This window comes from Aristolochia californica, unplaced genomic scaffold, assembly GCF_029961685.1.
Source record: "Aristolochia californica isolate CCGP_79_NKW_82.1479 unplaced genomic scaffold, dmAriCali1.0.hap1 SCAF_9, whole genome shotgun sequence".
NCBI classification, from domain to species: Eukaryota; Viridiplantae; Streptophyta; class Magnoliopsida; order Piperales; family Aristolochiaceae; genus Aristolochia; species Aristolochia californica.
The window spans coordinates 34,054,245-34,076,345 of record NW_027182290.1 but is presented as its reverse complement, the minus strand read 5'-3'; the positions used below and the strand labels follow the sequence as shown (position 1 = coordinate 34,076,345).

The 22,101-nt window shown below is 41.3% G+C and overlaps 4 protein-coding genes across 5 annotated transcripts; 2 read left to right on the top strand and 2 right to left on the bottom strand.

The window, feature by feature from the left end:
• Window positions 1-79: 79 nt before the first annotated feature.
• Window positions 80-8,229, top strand: LOC137941510 (ATP synthase subunit gamma, mitochondrial-like). Its single transcript, XM_068786955.1, has 9 exons — window positions 80-283; window positions 1,586-1,629; window positions 1,784-1,936; window positions 6,654-6,767; window positions 6,855-6,982; window positions 7,138-7,260; window positions 7,358-7,477; window positions 7,693-7,814; window positions 7,945-8,229. Exons 1-9 carry the CDS (start codon window positions 189-191, stop codon window positions 8,012-8,014), a joined length of 969 nt encoding a protein of 322 aa, XP_068643056.1. The 5' UTR covers window positions 80-188; the 3' UTR covers window positions 8,015-8,229.
• A 643-nt stretch (window positions 8,230-8,872) lies between these two features.
• LOC137941507 (heat shock cognate protein 80-like) lies at window positions 8,873-12,748 on the top strand. 2 transcript variants are annotated; one of them, XM_068786953.1, is made up of 4 exons: window positions 8,875-9,073; window positions 9,218-9,359; window positions 9,537-9,817; window positions 10,960-12,748. In XM_068786953.1, exons 1-4 carry the CDS (start codon window positions 8,951-8,953, stop codon window positions 12,508-12,510), a joined length of 2,097 nt encoding a protein of 698 aa, XP_068643054.1. In that variant the 5' UTR covers window positions 8,875-8,950; the 3' UTR covers window positions 12,511-12,748. The 2 variants fall into 2 exon arrangements, with proteins under 2 accessions (XP_068643053.1, XP_068643054.1); XM_068786952.1 differs by having other exon boundaries at window positions 8,873-9,359.
• A 562-nt stretch (window positions 12,749-13,310) lies between these two features.
• LOC137941508 (aspartyl protease family protein At5g10770-like) lies at window positions 13,311-15,025 on the bottom strand. Its single transcript, XM_068786954.1, has 2 exons — window positions 14,889-15,025; window positions 13,311-14,748 (listed from the first exon to the last, which is right to left on the bottom strand). The coding sequence occupies exon 2, from the start codon at window positions 14,744-14,746 to the stop codon at window positions 13,484-13,486; it is 1,263 nt and encodes a 420-aa protein (XP_068643055.1). The 5' UTR covers window positions 14,747-14,748; window positions 14,889-15,025; the 3' UTR covers window positions 13,311-13,483.
• A 3,086-nt stretch (window positions 15,026-18,111) lies between these two features.
• LOC137942000 (aspartyl protease family protein At5g10770-like) lies at window positions 18,112-19,721 on the bottom strand. The gene is made up of 2 exons (XM_068787659.1): window positions 19,577-19,721; window positions 18,112-19,469 (listed from the first exon to the last, which is right to left on the bottom strand). Exons 1-2 carry the CDS (start codon window positions 19,719-19,721, stop codon window positions 18,220-18,222), a joined length of 1,395 nt encoding a protein of 464 aa, XP_068643760.1. The 3' UTR covers window positions 18,112-18,219.
• Window positions 19,722-22,101: the final 2,380 nt, after the last annotated feature.

Sequence of the window (22,101 nt, the reverse complement as noted above, 5' to 3'; positions counted from 1 at the left end):
AGTCGAATCCGAGCTTGTTAGGACTCGACTCGGTCAGCTCCTTCCATGTGATTTATATTTAGCAGTCGCCTGAGTAGCCTCCGAGGAAAACTGTATAAGGAGAAACAAATAACAAATACGTTTGATATTGTTGTTATTTTCCCCATCCCCAAAGACATTTACTAGGGTTTCTGCAGCTCGGATCGGCAATGGCGATGGCTACTCTGAGACGGGAAGGAAGGCGCTTGGCACCTCTTCTCTATTCTAATTCCGTTACTGGCGCTCGATCTACGTTTCTCTCTGAGTAAGATCATCTTCCCTCGCATCTGCTCACAGCGCTTTTTTCTCTCATTTTGTATTATATTTTGCAGTGTTAAGAAGGCATTCTATTTTCGACTGATGGGATAAAGGAAGAAATGTGTGTTCATCATATTCCCACCTCTCTCCCATGTGAATCAATTTTCTGTTTTTGTGGATTATTGATTTGTACAAGCTAGATCGTTGATTAATGTATGTTTCATTCTAAATTCTACTCTGAATATTCATTCTATTGGAAGCATTTGGCCGAGTGATAGATATCCGATGGCTAATAATTTACTGGCGTGTATTTTGATCTGGTAAAAGAATTAGATTGCTACTTAGGCCAAGAAGCTATAATAGAATGTATTTTGCTTCTTTTTTTTGCTTCTTTTGGGTATTATTCTGCAACTCACTCTCCCATAGCTATCCTCAAGTTTCGATGCGACTGACCTGTTTTGTCTTTTTTTTTTTTTTTTTTTTTGTTGCATAGTTTAAGATAACTATGATCATTCCATATATAGGTTAACATTGAAGAAACAGAGTATCCTATGTTGCTGGCTGCTTCCAATAAAGGATAGAGTGACATTGACATTTAAATTTCTTCGTCTTCTTCTTAGTTCTTCTTTTTCAATGAACTTCTGTTTCTTCTTAGTTGGAATGTGATGCACAATGGGAACTCTCCATCTAGTTAACTATTGGAAGTAAATGAGTCATCTTTGAACCAAATCACATTCTTTTGTGGTGAAGTTGTTGTTATATCATTGAAAAAATTTAAGGTCCCAAATGTGAAAACTTCAAATTCTTACATGAGTTATAAGATCCTTTTCAGTATTAAAATGTTAAAGAGTCATTCAGTATTGTATAGCTTGATTGTCTAGGGCCTTCCTGAAAGAATACTCTTTCTTATTACCAAGGGTTCTGTTCTATTTTATGTCTGAAGAAGGAAGAGCTGAAAACCAGTTTGCCAATGTACAACTTAGATAAAGGACCCAAAGCAGCACAATCATTTAATTTTCTACTGTTTTTCATTAATCTTACATAGTTATGGATTCTTTGGTTGATTAAATTGGGGCTGGCTTAAGTAGTGGTACTTTGAGCACTACGTCTTTATAGTGTTGATTGCATTGAGTTTTCCAGTGAATTATTTTATTTGATACCACTGGAATCATGCTACCACTTATCATCTTTTTTTTTTCATATTTGACATGTTATTTCTTTATGGGCATATTTTTTATTGATGAAGGGAAAACAGATAAACTGGCCTTCATTGATTTTCACTGACACTAAGTTTTCTTTTGATACACAGTGAATTGGGCCCTCAAGGTGCACGCACAATATCAACTCAAGTCGGTAAGTATCAACCCATCTATTTCCCTGGTTAATATTTTGAAGAGATTTTTATCATTCATTTTGTAAGGTTTAAATGCCTGTTTCTTTTTCAATTGCTTGCATTGTGAGCATAGAAATTCCAGTTAGCTGATTGTTTTAATTTTTCATCCTGCAGTCAGGAATCGCATGAAGAGTGTTAAGAACATTCAAAAGATTACTAAAGCAATGAAGATGGTTGCGGCCTCAAAACTACGGGCAATTCAAACAAAGGCTGAAAACTCACGTGGCATATGGCAGCCATTTACCGCTCTTCTTGGGGATGCTCCGAGTATGCTTGCTTATTTTCTTGTTTTTCATTACTTTTCTTTTGAAGTTTTAGTTTATTATTTCTTCAGACACCAGAAGCTTGACTTTGTTCAGATTCCTTTTCAGTATAGCTGAAGATTGAATCGATTTCTGAACCACTTGTCCAATGATTAATGGTTGTTTATCTGTGATGAGTTCTAGTGCCTCATGTTGTAGAGCAAAGAGCAAAGATGAGAAAAGTTTATGCGAGAAAGAGAAGTGAGAGATAAGAGACTGATAAAAAGAGACAAAGTGGGAGAGTGAGAGAGCATGCTTCTGTCTTCACATATCATTACTTGTAACTTAACTTACAATAAGATGTTTCCTACCAGGACTCTCAATTACAGTGAAACTTTTGAGTATCCTAACTTCACTAGACTCTTTTACATACTCGAACACTCCCCCTAATGTTGAAGCATATAACTCATACAAAGCCAACTAACCACAAAGTAATTGCAATTGTGTTGATGACAAAGCCTTGTTGAATATATTTGCAGATTGTTGTCATGTTGAAATATGTAGAGTAGAAATGGTGTGATTCTGCACCTTATCTCATAGGAAATGATAATCTACTTCAGTATGTTTGTTCCACTTATGAAAAACTGGGTCATTGGCTATGTGAATAGCTACTTGATTATTTATCACAATAAAGTCCTATTGGCCCTTTAACTGGCAACTACAATTTTGGAACTGAGGACTTCAGCCTAATCATTTCACAAGTCACATGAGTCTTGCCTTATATTTTGGTTCTGCACTTGATTTCTACTATGTGTTGTTTTTTACTCCACCATACAACCAAATTGCCACCAACTAGGGTGCAATACATAGAGGTAGGTTTCCTATCATTTGGCGATCTTGCTCAGTTTGCATATGCAATGCCTTCTACATGTACATGACCATGAGATTTATATAACAATCCTTTACCTAGATTTTTCTTTAAAATCCTCAAAAAATTTTGAAGTCATCTAGTGAGATTTACTCAAGGAGTGCATTTACTGACTTATAACACTAATTGGAAAGGCAGGATATGGTCTGGTGATTGTCAAATTTGTCAACTTTCCCACTAGGTTTCAAAACCTGTCTAGGTCTTTAAACATTCTAGCTTCGTCTGCCCCAGTTGCTATCCTGATATTGGGTTTCATTGGAGTATCAACTGGTCTACATCCAACATCCTTGTTTCCTTGTACAAATCAAGAACATACTTTCATTGGGATAGGATTATATCGAATCAAGATTGCACAACTTCTATACCTAGAAAACACTTCAGAAATCCCAATTCCTTGGTTTGAAATTTTTTATGTAAATGCTCCTTTATCCTCTTGATCCCACTCATGTCACTGCCAGTAATAATTGACCCATTTCCTATCTCATTCTTTTGTAAAAGAACAAGCTGAATGGCATTAATGATATTCAGTTTCTTTTGCCTTGAAATAAGTAAAAAGTATGATTCAGGGATATAGCAGGCAGTTTGCATTAATCTAAGATATTTGTTGTTACTCCTTTGAGGAGATTACCATTGACCTGCAATAAATAACCAAGAAAATCTTATCTCTTGAGGTTCATGCGGATAACAATTAGACAGATTACTTTATCAAAAAAACAATTAGACAGATTGAAGTTTTTTTTGTTTTTTTTAAAACTTCTTTAGAAAAATTTGAAAGCTATCAATTGTAACTTGTAGGAATTAGTAACTGAACTATCCATAAATTCCTTCTTATGGTGGTAATGTGTCAGGCGGAGATTCATTTGTGTATGATGTAGGCATTCTGCTTTATTGACTATCATTTCAGTTGTGATCCCAAGTCCCAACATGTCCTTAGTGATTCTTCTTAACTGTTTGGGTTCAGTTATCTAAGGGATGATCACCTAGATGCATTTAGTGTACCAAAATGCTGGGATATATTTCCAAAGGAAATGTGGATGTTGACATTTTTGTCTTAGCGGCTATCTAAGTCTTCATATGTTTTGTATCCCATTATCTTGAGAAACTTTGAAATTCTTCCATTGGCATTTTTCGTTTATTATTGTTTCTGATTCATAGTAATGATTATAATAGTATTAATTATAATTTCAAATGCAAGTCCAAATGCCCCAGTCACCCTCAAGACTTGAGCTCAATACCTCACATTCAGTAATCCCAACAGGTCCCTGGAGATAAAAAGTTTAATTTACACTCTTTTCTTGTTTGATTTGTCATTTGGTGTTTGGCATGAATCTGAGAAAAAAAACCTAAACCGTTCCATCAACAGCTTCTAAGGCAACCACTATGAGGATGTTGCAGGGACAGGTTCATCCATCAGAGAGAGACTATCTATAAACCTTAATTTGGTTAATGCTCAATGACAGTATCATTCTCATAACTAATGGTATTCATGGTCATTTGTGTTGGTTCTTCCATCCAATGATTATCGTTCCCATGGGGAAGTGTTCTGATGGAACAACAAAATGAGATGGTCAAGGTACGGAGGTTTTTCACCACGTTCAACAGAGTAATTGTATCTTTCCTGCTAGTTGTCAGCTCATATAAATCATCATTTTGTTCTGCTATTTGGATCGTAACTAGTGACACGACAACATTAAATGATATTTGTATATCATTGTTGTTTTTTCTGAATAAATTATCAAAAATATTATTTGATGACATTTTTCAAGGAGCAAGAAATTTTAGTATAAAATGAAATGTTGTTGTCTGGAGGTAGTTATATATAATATACTAGTTACAGAGCTTACAACTCTTGATTCTGTTTATCATCTTCTGCTATCCCACCCCTTCTCATCTCAAATCTGGAGCTCACTATTCAACCATAGTCTTTGCCTGCCTCCCAGCTACTCTAATTTTAGAAAAGCTACTGAGGGTTATTTTGGTCATTTTACATCTGCAGATGTTTCTGATATCTACATTATCTTATTCTACATGTTTGATTATGTTTCTAGGCTCAATTTCATATGATTTGGTTGTGTAAAGTGGGAGATACAAGGGTTTAAGTGAGTTTAAGTATGTAGGGCCATTTTGTACTTTGCTAAATCTCACTTAATAAATAGAAGAGGGGGTCGAGCTTGACCCCCAACTAGACTCAAATCGAGGTCTCTTTCTGTCCTCTTTCTTCCTTCTCTCAATTTCTCTCTTTTCTCTCTTCAATATCACCTTGTCACCCTGATATTTGTTAACCAAAGTGCTCTCTGGCCCCTTCCTCACTTCGGGAATCTTCTGTGGCAAACTGTCATGGTTGTCACTCCTTGGGCCATTTGGGCTGAAAGAAATAACCGGTATATCAGTCACAAACAGGACACTCCTGCCCAAGTTAAGGATCAAATTATTCACCCTCACTGCTATATCTTCAGACCACAAAGACTTGCTCAATTCACTAGCTCATATGTCAAAGAAAATTGGCCTTGGATTGCTGTCATGAGCCGCCTAAAATGTGTTAATCTTGTTGAATGAAGTCCCATTCCACCCGGGTCCCTTAAGCTCAATTTCGATGGCAGCACAAAAGGAAATCCTGGTCCTGATTGTTTTTGGTGGACTTTTCAGAGATCACAGTGTCCATTCTCTTTTTTCATATGCTGTTCCACTTGGAATTACAGATTCTCTCTTCTGAAACCCTTACTCTCTTACATGGCATATGCACTCAAGGATCGTTTTGATCTCCCTGTTGTGATCGAAAGGGATTCTTCTGCTGTTATAACCTGGTGTAAAAGTAGAGCTAGACCTCCATGGTGCTTGTTGGTCCAATTCGAAGTAGTCATTGACATTGCCCAGCACCACTGTGTTTCCGAGCTTCACACAACAAGATCTGCTAATGCCGTGGCCAACTTGCTTGCAAGGGAAGGGACCTCCCTCATGGATCTCGCCATTAGGGACTAAGTTTTCCCCATGGTTCCTTGTTCTCAGTCTTTTATCTTGTTGTTCTTGTTGTTGTTTTTTTCTTTTCAGCTTTTTGTAAATTGACTTTTCTAACTTGCCAGGTTTGTTGGGAAGTCAGTTCTCTTTCACCTTTTCAATAAAATCTCTCATCTGTCTCTCAGAAAACAATGTACTATTCACAGAATGTTAATAATTGCAGACTAAAGCATGTTCATCTTATTTCCCCCTTTGGTCCCAACTATCCGGTGGTAAGACCCTAAAAAGTGGACTTTCAATTTTTTTTAATCACCCATTCTTTGCCAAGTTTTCTGTTTGGAGATGTGCTCAGCGTCATAGTTGTTGAAGTAATCATTCTTGTGCATTCTTTTCCATGCATAATGGGGTGGCATATTGCTTGAATGTCTGGCTTTGTTGGTGAAATGGAAATTTGATGAAACAATGGGGTTATTGCTCTTTAAGTTTTTGAGTAGTATGCTTTATCAAATGAATTTCTTGAACACTGTATTGACTACTTCAATGTTAAAAAAGATTGGTCTGGAACACAGTTGATGCCTGATTGGCAATTTAACAATTTTTTTGTGGTATTTCTATTATCAATTTCATTTGCTCTATAATTTGGCAGTTGAATTTGTTAAGCATTGGATATCATATAAACTGAATTTTCAAAAGAACATATCATATGAAATGGCACCTGTTCTGCTGTTCGGTTGAGATGAAACCGTAGAACACCTTTACATTGAAGGGTTTTTGTAAAATATTTATGATGTTTTGTAAAAGTTTGATATCTGGTGAGATTAAGCTTATCGGTGTTTTTCTTTTGCTGATTCTATGTCAGGCATTGATGTCAAGAAAAATGTGATTGTCACAATTTCTTCTGACAAAGGTCTTTGTGGTGGGATCAACTCAACATCTGTCAAGATCAGCAAGGCTTTTCGCAAGCTCTGTTCTGGTACAACACGTGGGAAAAGCTGTTCCTTTTGAAATAGCTGAAATAAATGTTTTCTCTTATTCTTTTTGTGCTGTTTTGTTCCACCAGGCCCAGAGAATGAAACAAAGTATGTCGTTTTGGGAGAAAAGGCAAAGGTTCAGCTTGTTCGTGACTCTAGGAAGGATATTGAACTCTCTGTTAGTGAGTTGCAGAAAAATCCTTTGAATTACACTCAAGTAAGTGTACTTGCTATATCTTGCTATACCACATGTCCTATAAGATATAATGCTGAAGGAAGTATCTTAGTCTTCTGTATTTTCACCTATTTGATTACTGAAGCATGAAAGAGAAGACTCTACTTTCCTTAAATCATGTGGTTCTTTTCTTTCAGGTTTCTGTCCTTGCTGATGACATATTGAAGAATGTTGAATTTGATGCCTTGAGGATAGTTTTTAACAAATTCCATTCTGTAGTGGCATTTGTGCCGACTATTTCTACTGTGCTTTCTCCAGAGGTGTGATTTTCCATTGATGTTTTGTGAGAATTTGTGCAAGTTTCAGAAAATTATAGAGAAATTATTTTTAAACTTGATCTGCATTGTATGGATTCAGATAGTGGAGAGAGAATCTGAAACAGGGGGAAAGCTAGGTGATTTGGATTCTTACGAGATAGAAGGGGGTGAGACAAAGTCTGAGGTGCTTCAGAATCTTGCAGAATTCCAGTTCAGTTGTGTGAGTATTGAATGTTTTTTGAGGTTCAAAAGTCATAGCTTTTCCATAATGAAATGTATCCTCATTCTGGCTGTGATGGCTGTCATTATTCTTCCTGCTCAACCGTAACCTTAGGTTTTCTAAGTGTCAAAGTTTTGTTCAACCGTAACCCTAGGTATTTTTAAGTGTATATTTTGTAAAACCAAAAAGCATTATGGTGTCCCTTTTAACTTCAGGTATTGTTTAATGCTGTCCTGGAGAACGCTTGCAGTGAGCAGGGGGCTAGGATGTCTGCCATGGATAGTTCCAGCAGGAATGCCGGTGAAATGCTTGATCGCCTCACCCTTACTTATAACAGGTCTCTCTCTCTCTCTCTCTCTCTCTCTCTTTTCCACTAGTGAGAGCCTCTTCGTCTCGGATAGCTAAATTTTCTTCACCCTAAATAACTAGTACTAACCCGGGACTAATGCTGTTATTTTCTGTGACAGAACCCGTCAAGCATCGATCACTACGGAGCTTATTGAAATCATTTCTGGTGCTTCGGCCCTCACAGGCTAAACTTGCAACAGCATTTTCTGTCTCCGCCGAAATAAATTGGTAGCAATAGGATACAAAAGGATGATACCTTCCGCTACCAGTGGTGGCATTTTTTCATTTAATCTTCTCTTTTTTGTTTTTGCGTTAAAGGGTTTTGTTGGGGTAGAGTAATAATTATCCCTGTTGCCATCACTGAGAAATTTTGGGAATCCAATGATCATCTCCCTTTCCTTTTATGTCGGACTTTAAACTTGTGAATTATTCCCTGCGTGTTTCAGATTATAGGCTAGATTTAAGTTCTAAAGGAAAAGGCGGCAGCTTCCAGACTGCATTAGGCATGTGTATGGAAATCGTTTCAAGCATCATTTTGTCGATTACTACTTAAACATGAAGATAAAAAAAGAAGAATAAGAAGAATTGATAAGAGTGGACGAGGAAGAACTTTTATGAATGACATATTAATCTTGGATTCGGGCAATAACATAGCGTATCGTCTGAGTGGCGAGTGCGAATGAAAGTTTATTTTAGGGTGATAAATTTTATTTGAAGTAGCTTTTTTATTAGTGGTGTTAGATCATTTTTTTTTTAATTTCATTTTTAAGATCGATTGAAGATAGCATCACGCTAAGTTTATAATGCCCAAAGGAAATCGTAGCCGTGCAGAAGGTATTCAGCGGCTGCGATCTCACGGAAGAAACTGTTACAGGAGAGTGATCTCACTTGCACGCTCCCCCCACCCCTGCGTACTGAGCGCGGGTCTCCGGCGTTATCGCGAACAAAACAAAACAAAAAAAAAAACGATTTCCAAATCATCGAACTTTCTAGAAACCCTAGACCTGTATCTATATAACTCATTTATCACCGGTTTCCTCCCCTTGTAGAAGTAGTTTCATTTTCTCCCTGTCCTCGTCGCGTAATACCTGGTTCCTCTCTGCTTCGTTCGTGCCCGGTTAAACAATGGCGGACACAGAGACGTTTGCTTTCCAGGCGGAGATCAACCAGTTGCTCAGTTTGATTATTAACACCTTCTACAGCAACAAAGAGATTTTTCTCAGGGAACTCATCAGTAATGCCTCTGATGTAAGTATAATTTACCATCGTTTTTTCTTTTCTTTCTTCTTTTTCCCTCTCACTTTTTTCGTGTTTCCATGTTCCTGTAGTGTTTGGATTTTTATAAGTAGTGGAGGGAATGGAGTTGAATGTTTGTGCGATTTTGATTTGCAGGCACTGGACAAGATCAGGTTCGAGAGTTTGACTGACAAGAGTAAGCTCGATGCGCAGCCGGAGCTGTTTATTCATATTGTGCCTGACAAAACCAACAACGCCCTTTCCATCATTGACAGTGGCGTTGGCATGACTAAGTCAGGTCTGTCTTGATTTTTGCAGTTCAAAATTCAATCATTATTTTCTCTTGTGTTTTATTTGGTTGGTACTGATATTATGGTGCCCGAGTCCAAATTTTCATTCGCTTGCGTGTTTCTCGTATTCAAAGAAGGTGAAATTTATTATTCTGATGGCTATTTCCTGATATGGCGTGATTTAGATCTGGTGAACAATCTTGGTACCATTGCAAGGTCCGGAACCAAGGAGTTTATGGAAGCTCTTTCTGCCGGTGCTGATGTAAGCATGATTGGACAGTTCGGTGTGGGTTTCTACTCCTCTTACCTTGTGGCAGAAAAGGTTATTGTGACAACCAAGCACAACGACGATGAACAATACGTTTGGGAGTCTCAAGCAGGGGGTTCATTCACAGTTACCAGAGATGTTTCTGGGGAAAATCTTGGGAGGGGAACTAAGATTACCCTCTTCCTCAAAGAGGATCAGGTAATGAACTTTACTTCGAATTATGTAGAACCATTTCGGCGCTTAAATTGTCTGCCCTTGTCGTTCGCGCTAGCATATCCCCTATTTTTTTCATGTATGATGTCTAATATACTTTCCTGACACTCTGGTCACCGAGATCTGCCTCAGCATTTGATTACTTTACTTTGGACGTGGTTGACAAATGCGTGTACCGACTCTAATACGTAATTCAGTTTCTCAAACAAACTTAGCGGCCTGAATTGATACTTAAGTCTAGTGCGATTGAATGAGTTGCCTAATTTCATTTTGTTTTTGTCCGTGTAGCTTAAAGGTTAGTCTAGTGCGATTTAATGAGTTGCTTAATTTTATTTTGTTTCTCCGTATAGCTGAGCTTATGTTCAGAAAACTGCATATTTTCATGATTCGGTATCGCCTTATTAGGCTTAGATTGCTTTCCTTCAGTGGGATTTGACTTAGGTTAGTGAAAACTGCCGCGTATGGTCGTTTTTTATGTTGAACTACTGTGAGTTTGGACTTCTCATAATGGCAAATTTCTGCGTCGTCTCTCTTTTTTAATTTTTAGATTGTTTTTACAAGGCAAGCATATCTTTTCAAGTTTAAGCATGAGCTGCTCAGAAAGAAAATTTTAATCAACTATTGTGCTGCGAAATTTTCAGGCTTCTTGTGGATTGAGCCTTTAGCTCAACGGCCATCTTGGGGGTTGGGGGGATGGGGTGGTGGTTCAGTGTGTGAAGTGTATGGGGTTTTACTTTGAAAGTAGAGATTCTGTGGCTTCTCTTTTTCTTCTCTTGAAGTCGCTTCAGGTCATAGTTTGAATTTTGGGAAGTTGAAGTGTGGAGGGAGGCATAGTTTTTTTCTCCGGTTCTTGAGATTCCAGGCAAATTTGTTCCCTCTTGTGACCGACATTGTTCTTTGTGCTCCTTAAAAAAAACACACTCCTTTTAAGGCCAAAAAGCCACTGATGGTAGGCTGAGGTTTTCGTGTTACATCTCTCCTGATCTATGTTAGGATTTTGTGAACTCTCTGGCTGCTACCTGGTCTTGTTAGGTTCAGCTCAGATCCAACTCATACAAATAAGCTTAGTGGGTTACCTGTGACTCTGCCTATTTGAATGTGACATAGTGCTTGTGTTTTTATTGCAGTTGGAATATCTTGAGGAGCGTCGTCTCAAAGATCTGATCAAGAAGCACTCTGAGTTCATTAGCTACCCAATTTCTCTTTGGACAGAGAAGACCACAGAGAAGGAGATCTCGGATGATGAGGATGAGGAAGACAAGAAGGATGTAGAGGGCAAGGTTGAAGATGTTGATGAAGAGAAGGAAGAGAAGAAAAAGAAGAAGATAAAAGAAGTTTCTCATGAGTGGTCTGTAGTCAACAAGCAGAAGCCAATCTGGATGAGGAAGCCAGAGGAGATCGCCAAGGAGGAATATGCAGCTTTCTACAAGAGTCTAACAAATGACTGGGAGGAGCATCTTGCCGTGAAACATTTCTCTGTAGAGGGCCAGCTTGAGTTCAAGGCAATCCTGTTTGTTCCTAAAAGAGCTCCATTTGACGCCTTTGACACCAGAAAGAAGCCTAACAATATCAAGCTCTATGTTAGGCGTGTGTTCATCATGGATAACTGTGAGGAATTAATGCCAGAGTACCTCAGTTTTGTCAAGGGAATTGTTGACTCTGAGGATCTTCCTCTCAATATCTCTCGTGAGACACTTCAGCAAAACAAGATCCTCAAGGTTATTCGTAAGAATTTGGTGAAGAAGTGCGTTGAACTATTCTTTGAGATTGCTGAGAACAAGGAGGACTACAACAAGTTCTATGAAGCTTTCTCGAAGAACATCAAGTTGGGTATCCATGAGGATACGCAGAACAAGTCTAAATTGGCTGAACTACTGAGATACCACTCGACTAAAAGCGGAGATGAGATGACGAGTCTGAAGGACTATGTGACAAGGATGAAGGAAGGCCAAAGTGAGATCTACTACATTACTGGTGAAAGCAGGAAAGCGGTAGAGAACTCTCCTTTCCTGGAGAGATTGAAGAAGAAGGGCTACGAGGTGCTTTACATGGTTGATGCAATCGACGAGTACGCTGTGGGTCAGCTGAAAGAATTTGAGGGGAAGAAGCTGGTGTCTGCAACCAAGGAAGGCCTAAAGATTGATGAGAGTGAAGATGAGAAGAAGAAGAAGGAAGTCTTAAAGGAGAAGTTCGAGGGACTGTGCAAGGTTATTAAGGATGTGTTGGGTGATAAGGTGGAGAAGGTTGTGGTGTCCGATCGTGTTGTGGACTCACCATGCTGTTTGGTGACTGGGGAGTATGGATGGACGGCCAACATGGAGAGGATCATGAAGGCTCAAGCTCTGAGGGACTCCAGTATGGCTGGCTACATGTCATCGAAGAAGACAATGGAGATCAACCCCGAGAACGCCATAATGGAAGAGTTGAGGAAGAGGGCGGAGACTGATAAAAACGACAAGTCAGTAAAAGATTTGGTGCTCTTGTTGTTTGAGACTGCCCTTCTTACCTCGGGATTCAGTTTGGATGATCCCAACACATTCGGGAACAGAATCCAACGGATGCTGAAGCTGGGATTGAACATCGATGAGCTTGAGGGCGCTGGAGATGCTGACGCTGACATGCCTCCTCTGGAGGATGCTGCTGAGGCCGAGGGTAGCAAGATGGAGGAGGTTGACTAAAGTAACTAATACAAACACCTTTTTTTGATTTTTATTTTATTTGATGATGAAGGTGGACTAAAAGTAGCTTTTTATTTTCCGCTCTTTGATATCCTCTGGAAGTTTATTTGGAGTTTGGTTTTTGTTAGTAACCAGAAGCGACACAGCTAAAATGAGTTTGTGGTGACGTGAGAAGATGTCCGGTGGAACTTTTTTGTTAATTCAATGGTTAATTATCTGAGAGTAGATACTTTCGCAAGCTCTGTGAACCCAGTGTACGTTTTCAAATGCGGTCGATTTCATATTGGAGAAAAGCATGATTTTTCTTTCTCTCTTCTATTAATAATCAAAAATCTTTCTGTTGGGACCTAAATTTAGGTTCACATAGCACTTGGTTTCTGTTCTGTTTTTTTTGCAAAATTTTATATATTATTCTCGTTTTCTAGCTTCTGCAATTTATTTGTTTCCGATGGGTTTAGAGTCCAATTACATATAAACAATACATATATGCATGCATATTAGATTAGCTGTTCATACAGTCTTTAGTATTTGACACTTGAAGATTTTTGGGTTTCTTTCTCTTGCTGGTGACTCTGTTAATTCATGTTTCTATTTAAAGGTGGAATGTTGTAATGTGTATGAGTCAACTCTGGCGAGAATTTTTAAGGTCCTTTCCTTGTAGTAGCAGGATGAACGAGTGGTGGTGAGTATCCTCCCCACCATTCTTCTAACTTTTGCATCATACTAAAATGCACGTAGGTCGTTGCAAAGAAAATTATATAATTTAATTATATTAATAAATAAAGCTACCGGCTCAGAAATATTATTGACACGTAAAAAGTAATCAGCGGCCACGTGATTCCACTCTGTTTTTTTTATTTCTGAAGAATCCTCTTTTTTTACCTTCCTCAAGCTTTCTCAGTTTCTTCCTCACTCTGCCACTGATCAAAGATCTGTTGACCCATACACATATTATACGATTCCACCTATGTGTTTATGGTCTTATCACCTTGAATCCCAGCCTTTGTTTCCCGACGTCGTAAATCACCTCGTAACCCCTCTGCACTTTGTTCCCAATTATGATGTAGTCTGTCGGAGAAGAGTTCGGTGCGAATGCCAAGCACATTCTCGACTTGGACGTCCCGTACATAATCCCAGACACGACGATATCCAGCTGAACGCCTCCACCGAACACCAGCGCCATCGATGGGACCGCCGTCAACCGATCATAACCGCTGAAATCGTAACACGTGTCAAGGAGATCGTCTTCCGGATCAGCTAGAGTGAAATTCGCCATGGCCTGTCGGAAGGTAGACTTGAGGACCGCGTAAGCGTCTGGCGGGAGTCGAGTTATGACTGTTCCCGAGTCAAATAAGGTACCTCCAGCAGTAGAGATGGACCCGGACACCGGTAATATCCCGTCGCCCACCTTTATTTGCCTCAAGTTGACGAAGTAGAATGAAGGGTTATCAAGGTTGAGTAAAGGAGTGAATTTGACGTCGGCTGTCACGTCCGGCGCGAAAGACAGAAACCCAGTGGAGCTCGGTTGCTCCGGGAGGTAGTAGGAGAACACTTTGCCTAGCTGCGCTTCCGATTGAGATACTAACGAGACCTTTCCGGGTCCGAGACCGAGGACCCCGGACGTCGTCCCGAATTTCCCCCTGGTGTTATGGCTGCAGCCGAATCGGAATTTGGGAACGGAGATTGTTGAAGTCAGGGTTATCGTGTCGCTTCCTAACGAGCCTGCACTCATCGACTTGTCCTTATAATCCACCTGGTAGTCGCAAACGGAGGAGGTGCAGCCGGGATTCTGTCCTTGCAAGGACAATTTGAATTCGGAGCAGTCGGCCGAGTTGCATGAGATGTCGAGAAAAGAAGACGACTTGACCGGATCGAAGACGCTGTCCATCTGGCGGGAGCAGTCTTCGGAGGAGCACGGCTCGCATCTAATCCAAGTGAGATCGCTGCCGGTGTCGAAAACGAGGGTCTCGCCCTTTGTAGGCGTGCCGAAGCCCACTTTCACGATGTAGTTATTCGTGTGAAATAACTCAATGCCATAGCTAACCGGGGTAGACGACTCTGCCAGTGAGTCGAGCGGCTGCGCTCGACGTTGACGAGCCGCTATCAAAGACTGGAGGAGCTTCACTCTAGCTCGATCTTGGAGGAGGATTTGGCGCGTATTCAGTCCTTCTCCGGCGGGAACGGGAGAGCAGGGCCCGATACGACTTACTACAGTCAGTCGTCCCGAGTGACTCATACCTGAAACAGACTTTGTTACTTGTTAGTCTTCCTTCTTTCCTCTGCTCATCTTGAATCTCGATTGAGCTGAAAGATATGTTCTTGAAATTATTGAAAAATAAAAGCTCGGAGATATATATATTTCGGTGTCGAACTCTTACCTCTTGAAGAATTGCACACGGTAGATGGTAAAAGAGAGCTTAACTTGAAAGGAGCGTAAATTCCCGTCGCTCCGGCAGAACCAGCTAACAGATGGCAGAGAAAAGCAGACAAGAAAAGAAGAAAACCGCTCTCGGAAGCCATGGGTATGCGATTATCTGGGATCAAATAAACTTAAGTGATCGAGAATTTATAGAGATATCCAAGCTTGAGTGACTGCTGATAGCACCGCGGTTGCACTATTTCCAGGATACTGGAACACGAATGACAGCTGTCTGCTGCGGACTTCACCGGCAACGACTCTCAGTTGACGAAAAAATTGGGGTTGAAACGCGGTTGCTTATTGCTGTTTTCAGACTTCTGTCTAAAAACCCAAGCTTTCGTCCAGATGCTCTTCCTTTATCACTTTCCTGCAAATCTGGTGGCCATGATTCCCCTGAGACTTTTCTCCCAGCATTTCCCGTAATTTTTTACGCTTTAGGTTTAGAATTGGTGGCATCGACCCATAGCAGAGCAGTGGCTGAAATTGATTTTATCTGAAGTCCACCCATATTATAAAATCCATATGATCATCTACTAATAAATGGGCCTGAATCAGGTATAACACTAACGAGCCCGTAGGTTTGGGTTTTGTGTAAAAGGCAATTGAACGTGAAACATGTGGTTGGGTCCAGATCAACGCGTTTAACAATAAAATTCAGGTGACTCGATCTAGATCCTTGCCGACCAACCCAAAATCGCTGCCAATGACCATGCGCAAAGTGTCTCATTAGAATAGGTTCGCTGGATCTCCATTATTCACAGGAAAATTTTCAGAATCCTTATCCCATCCCAATGATCATCACCTTTTTAACTTTTTTAAGTTGTGAGACTTCGATAATGGAGTTTACTGCTGTTATTGCAGATGCATTTGCGCTTATTCTTTGGATGGTAGCTGCACGGTTCGACTTTTCTCAGTTACACCCTCCAGCGCCAAACCCTATCCTTTTCTTCCCCACATCATAAACTACATCATACGCCCTCTGTTGGGTATTCCCAAGTATGCCCACAGGGTCGTCGTCGGAGTTTTCGGCGAACGCCAGGCATATCTGCGATATGCTGGTCCCGTACAGTATCCCGGAAATCACGTCTACCTCTACGCCTCCGTGGAACATCAGCACGAGCTTCGGAACTCTCAGTGTCTTATAACTGACATATTGTAACAGGTGTCCAGAATGGACAGTGCCGGCGCTTGGGGATACTGCGACATTGCTCGTCGGAATGCCATCTGGAGGGTGGTGTACGCGAGTTAGCGGCAGACGTGTTATGACAGTTCCCGAGTCGATGATAGTCCTAGCATCAATCAGTAAACACGGACGACGCAATGGACAGTTTCCGGCCGCCGAGTACTACACGCACCATGTCCAGGAAGTAGAAAGACGACGGGTCCCCCGACAGCATCGGCGTGAATTTGACGCCGAAAGGGTGTTTGGGGCTGAAGGATTGATAGCCCGTGGAGCTCGAGCTGGGAGGGAGACAAGAAGAGAAGACTTCTCTGTTGGTTGACTGAGAGACCAAAGAGACTGTCTCGTCCGAGTCCCTGCAACCCAGCTATGTCGCCGAAGAGTTCCCGATTCTTCTCGCCGCACCCGAGCCGGAAGTGTGGAATCGACTCGTACGACCCCAGAGTTAACGTCTCTCTGGCTAAGAATCCGACCGAGTAGGACTGATCACCGTACTGGATGGCATAGACGCAATTGGAGGCAGAGCAGCCGCCGGCCCAACCGGTGGACGATTTGAGTTCACCCGCACTCGGTCGAGCTGCATGAAATATTGTAGTAGGAAGACGACTGGGCCAGGTCAAAGATCGGGTCCTTTTGCGAGTGGCAGTAGCTGAAGCAGGGCTCACATTGGATCCATGTGAGATCGCTGCCAGTGTCGAAGGCCAGAGTCATTTCCTTCTTTGGGGTGCCAAATCCGACTGTGACGATGTAGTTAGCAGTGTTGACTGATAAGCCATAGCTGGCTTCGAGAGTCGACTTCGCGAGTGAACCCCGGAGCGGGTTAGCCCGCCGTCGGTGGGTCGAGATCCTAGATTGGAGGGAATCGACTCGGACTTTGTCCCGAAGAGGATTTCTCGGGAATTTAACTTGGCATTTGGGAGCGGCGAGCAGGGTCCGTGTCGGTAAACGACGGCCGGCGCTGATCCATTAATGGAACCTGAAATAACATTACCTAGCCGGGTTAGATCTCTTCTGTAACATCCGTTGATCAAGATGAAGGGACGAACTCACAATACTCCGTAGTTGTTTACCAAATAAAGAAATAAAAACTCCATAATTGGGTACGTAGAAAATCCGTGACTACTTCACTGTAGCTCTCTCCATTAGAAGCAAAAATGAATTGGAATCTGAAACTGATCGATACACCGATCCACTCCATTTCACCCGTCAATTTCGTCAACAGCTAAATGTAAACTTAATTGTTAAAACGTTTAATTCTTCTTTATTTGGGTTTCATTCATCTCTGCCCGTAGAGACGATTCGTTCTCTATGAAAGTGCTTTTACAAAAAAAAACCTACGCCATCAGTGATCTAAAGTTTCAAATGCTAAAGTATGACTACGCATTAGAAGTTTAAAGAAATTCCAGTATTTCAAAATTCTGAAACGATGATACTGACTTCGGAAGTGACGGGACCTCAATATCATGAGACTTGTTAACGCGCAACTGAACGGCGAAAGGAGATGTTTGTATGCATTTGCCCAACCAAGTACAGTTCGAGTTATTAATCGTCCCATTTAAGTTATTGCCGTTGGGAGTCACTCTTTCTTGTAGATGATCACATTGCATCTTAGTGGCAAGTTGAAACTGGGAAGCCAACATGCAGACTTAGAAAAACCATTTGGAAGATGGAAATGGGATGTCACTTTCTGGTGGGAGAAGATTCTCCATTAGAGTGGTAACAGATGAGGTTCAACTCGTTTGGAAGAATAACTGTTCTTAGGTAGAATAACTATGCTGGTAGAAAAAGAATCTTCTTCTTCCCACAGCAGCTTCGTTCTGTAGGGAAAATCTAGGGCTTCGACCTGACTTGGGCCACTCACTTCTGGTTTTATCTGTTGCAAGTGGCAAGTAATTTTCCTTACTCAATAAATTTTTTAATAAAAATTAAAGTCCCAAATCAATTTCTGTATTTTCTTTTAGTGCTAGTTTGATAAGCAAAAAACTTTGCTCCTTTGCCATGATTGGAGAATTCTTAATTGCATCCACTGTGAAGGTTTCTTCTTCTTGTGTTATTTTAAATAGAGACAGACATTAATTAGCAAGTAACGCACTGGCAGAATTTCATACTCTCAACTGCAGCCTCCACCTCTGAAGCCCATCCTCTTATTCCCCACATCGTACACCACCTCGTACGTCTTCTGCTGAATGTTCCCAAATATCCCCACGTCGCTCGGGTCTGAATTCCCGGCGAACGCTAGACATACCTGGGACACGCTGCTGAAGTAGAATATCCCCGAGAAGGCCAAATCCACCTCTACGCCGCTCTCGAATTGCAATCCAATCTTCGGAATCCTCACTGTCGGATAATTACTCAGGTTGTAACAAGTATCCAGGATAGACAAGCTTGGCGCCGACGGGTACTGGGCCATCCCTTGCCGGAATGCTGACCGGAGAGCAGAGTAGGCTGTCGGCGGTAGACGGGTTACGACGGTTCCTGAGTCGATTATTGTGCCGACGTTTGCGAAGACGGAAGAAGAGATCGGCAACTTCTGACTGCCGACAGTTATGCCGACCATGTTGAGGAAGTAAAAAGATGCCGGGTCTTGCATCTGTAACTGAGTGAATTTAACGGTGGAGGAGATTTTGGGGCCGAAGGACAAGAAACCCGTGGAGCTGGACTTGGACGGAAGACAGTAAGAGAAGACTTGGCTGAACTTGTTCGCTGTTTGGGAGACCACCGACACTCTGTCTCGTCCAAGTCCTAGTAACCCGGCGGTTTCGCCGAACAGCCCGTCGTTGTCCTCGCCACACCCGAATCTGAATCCGGCCACTGAGTCGGTGGATGAGAGGGTGAGGGTGTCGCTACTGAAAACCCCATCGGAGTACGACCCGTCGCCGTAGGATATACTGTAGGAACACGTCGAGGAGGAGCAGGTCCCCGGGTTGCCGGTGGACGATTTGAGTGCAAGGCACTCAGCGGAGCTGCATGAGATTTTCCTGTAGGTTGATGACCCGGCCGGGTTAAAGATCGGTTCCTTTTGAGAGTAACAGGAAGTCGCACAGGGCTGGCACTGGATCCACGTCAGGTCGCTGCCGGTATCGAAGATTACGGTGAAGTCCTTCTTCGGCGTACCAAGTCCAACCGTCACAACGTAATTTGCAGTGTTCAGCGAGTCGCCGTAGTGAGTCGGGAGGGAACTCGTGCCCGTAACTGAATTGAAAGGCTCAACTCGCTGACGACGAGTGGAGACTCGAGACTGCAAGGACTTGACTCGCGCTTGGTCTTTGAGTAGGATCTGAGAGGGACTCGCCTCGTCTTTGGGGAGAGACGAGCAAGGGCCATACCGGTGGATTACGCTCAGCACCGCTTCATCGGTACCTGAATTGATAACGGCAACCAAATGATATTTTCTTCGTTCCCGTTTTCATTTACATTAGAACTAACCATTTAAAGAGAATTCAAACTTCAAAAGCGATCGATTTAACCTTCGGAAGCGTGGCAGACGGTCGAAGGAAGCAGAGAGGCGACTGGAACAGTATGAAACGTTTCTGCTGTTATAGCAGAGGCTGGCAGAAACGGAGAGGCAAAAGAAGCCAAAAGGAGAAGAGAGAAGATAAGAGTAGCGGCCATGGATTAGCTGGTTCTGCCTCACTTTAGAAGACAAAAATGGAAAGATATACACATTGATCTCGCTCGTCAGAGAGGGTTGATGGTAATTTTGGCCTTTGATTAATCATGTCTTGCTACAAGCCAAAAAGAATCAAAACCCAACAATTAATCTAATCCATCACTCACTGTGGGCACGCTCACAAAGCTTAAAGCAAAGATGATTGAGTTCATACCAGCCAAGGGAAGCTTGCGTGGACGCAACTGATTGTGTAAACAATACGAGGGGACAGAGACTTGTGCGCTGTGCCTTCTGTGTTTCCACGACGCCCATTTCGTCTTCTTCGGATTTTCTTTTCTAGGAATAATCTCTGACTGTAGTGTGAGTTAACTCAATTCACTTTATTATTGTCAAGAAATTTGACTCCACTCAGACCACCCGAATCGTCATATTCGATCTAGTTAAATTTTAAAGGCCGATTAGATTTCCCAACATGCGTGTCAGAACGAGACTTTGACTAGAGTCGTCCATTCATGTGGGACCTACATGAGTGAACCGTTCTGCGTCTGCTCTGTTTCCTCCACTTGGGACCAGTTTTTCTCTCTATCAGTTCTGAGTCATGACTTCCAGCACTGGTATGGTCGTTAATATTTAATTTACTTATTCTATGGAGGTATCATTAGAAGTGAGTCAATAAGGCGAAGAATCGTTTGACTTGGAGGTCCAAGTCTGCGAGTTGATTTCACACGCGGAAACGGGATCTGAAACAGTCGTTTAGTGGAACTGCAGGCCCACAGTCACACGCGGCTACACTTTAGGTTTGACTTTGGGACAATGGTGGAATTCACATTCACACGCCTTATTATCGATGATAGTCATGAAAGCCTTTATACGGAGCAGTCTTTATGATTGATTACTGCACTAGAAGGGGGTTTTTAACTAGGATTTGATCCATAATATCACGCCCACAATCCAAACTTGTGATTTTCTGCCTACGTCGATGTCAGCCCTAAATTGATCATTCTTGGCTTTATTTGAGTTGTATTTGATTGGAATTGCATTATGGAGTAGTTATTGGCTTATGCACAATGTATTTTTCTTTAACCTTGATTGGTTCGAAATGGGACCCACTTGTGTTGTGCACCAAAATTGTTTCTATAAGGGTTAATTGTTGGATTATATAGTTTCTAACGTGCTTAGAGGTTATATGAGTAGAATTGTCTCAGTCGGTTGAAGTCTATGCGTGTATTTATGAAAGCCAAAAAAAAGTTAAAATTCTTAAAGTATGATCCTCTAGTGCCTCCAAATGAAGATGGAAAATATAGGATAGTCAAGTCATGACTTGGTTGATGAATACTATTGATTCCAAATTAAGGAATCGGATTATGAATTATGAGACTTCCAAGCAGATATAGATGTCTCTTGAGACTGTATACATATGAGAGTAATTTGTCTCGTGACTATGTATTGTATGCAAAAAAATTCAGCCTCAAAAGAGGCGTTAAGCTAGTTATAAAGAACAACAGTGAGTTTCTAGGGATTGGCAAAAGATAAATGACTATCACTCTTTTACTACTGATGAGCGGGAACTGAGAAAACAACAAGGTCAATTACTTGTGGCAAGATTTCTCATAGACCTAGATGTTGAATTCAACGTTCTAAGGGCACAAGTGTTTGCTTCATATGCATACCTTCACTTTCCACTGCATTTAATCGGATCATCTGGGCTGAAAATGTTTAAAGGTGTTAAATCTTTAAATGCTTCTACCTTTAATACAAACAACTATTCGATCTTCAAGAGGAAGAGGTACTGGTGGTAGAGGCAGAGGAAGAGATGGCACAAGCAAAGTCCGAGGTAGGACTGATAGTAAAATGGAAAGAAAATGTAGTCATTATGGTCGCTTCAACCACGTCTTAGATAAATGTTAGGCTAAGTTAAGAAGCCCAAATGGGAAAATTCTTTTGTTATGAAGGTGTTGAAAACCATACTACAATGCCAGGAAGTATTATAAGTGGGGCACCTAATGAGATGAAACAACTTGTTTAGTGTATGGCTCAATTGACCGTTGTATTCACATTAACATCCATAGCTCAGAATTCTACTCTCACAACCACCTTGGTTGATTTAGAAATGTCCGCCTTCAATGCATCTACCCGAGTTCTAGACTCAGGGGCCAACACACACATGTTAGGTATGTCTTCTTTGTTTTTATATTTAAAATAATCCTCATCCATTAAACATGTCACTCAGATGATGGATCATTATCTATAGTTCAAGGAATTGGTACTTTAGTTCCATCATCTTTCTCGTCCCCATAATCAGCTCAATTTGTTCCTAAATTTCTTATGGACTTATTATCTATCAGTCAACTTACTAGGTCTATCAATTGTTCTTTCAGGATC

Bases quoted from the DNA above. Each gene is read 5' to 3' on its own strand.
- LOC137941507 (XM_068786952.1), top strand. From the start codon at position 8,951: ATGGCGGACACAGAGACGTTTGCTTTCCAGGCGGAGATCAACCAGTTG. The intron at 9,360-9,536 runs GTCTGTCTTGAT...GGCGTGATTTAG, and splicing joins CGTTGGCATGACTAAGTCAG to ATCTGGTGAACAATCTTGGT. The intron at 9,818-10,959 runs GTAATGAACTTT...TTTTTATTGCAG, and splicing joins TCTTCCTCAAAGAGGATCAG to TTGGAATATCTTGAGGAGCG.
- LOC137941508 (XM_068786954.1), bottom strand. From the start codon at position 14,746: ATGAGTCACTCGGGACGACTGACTGTAGTAAGTCGTATCGGGCCCTGC.
- LOC137941510 (XM_068786955.1), top strand. From the start codon at position 189: ATGGCGATGGCTACTCTGAGACGGGAAGGAAGGCGCTTGGCACCTCTT. The intron at 284-1,585 runs GTAAGATCATCT...TTTGATACACAG, and splicing joins CGATCTACGTTTCTCTCTGA to TGAATTGGGCCCTCAAGGTG. The intron at 7,261-7,357 runs GTGTGATTTTCC...GTATGGATTCAG, and splicing joins CTACTGTGCTTTCTCCAGAG to ATAGTGGAGAGAGAATCTGA.
- LOC137942000 (XM_068787659.1), bottom strand. From the start codon at position 19,721: ATGGCCGCTACTCTTATCTTCTCTCTTCTCCTTTTGGCTTCTTTTGCC. The intron at 19,470-19,576 runs GTTAAATCGATC...TTATCAATTCAG, and splicing joins CGTCTGCCACGCTTCCGAAG to GTACCGATGAAGCGGTGCTG.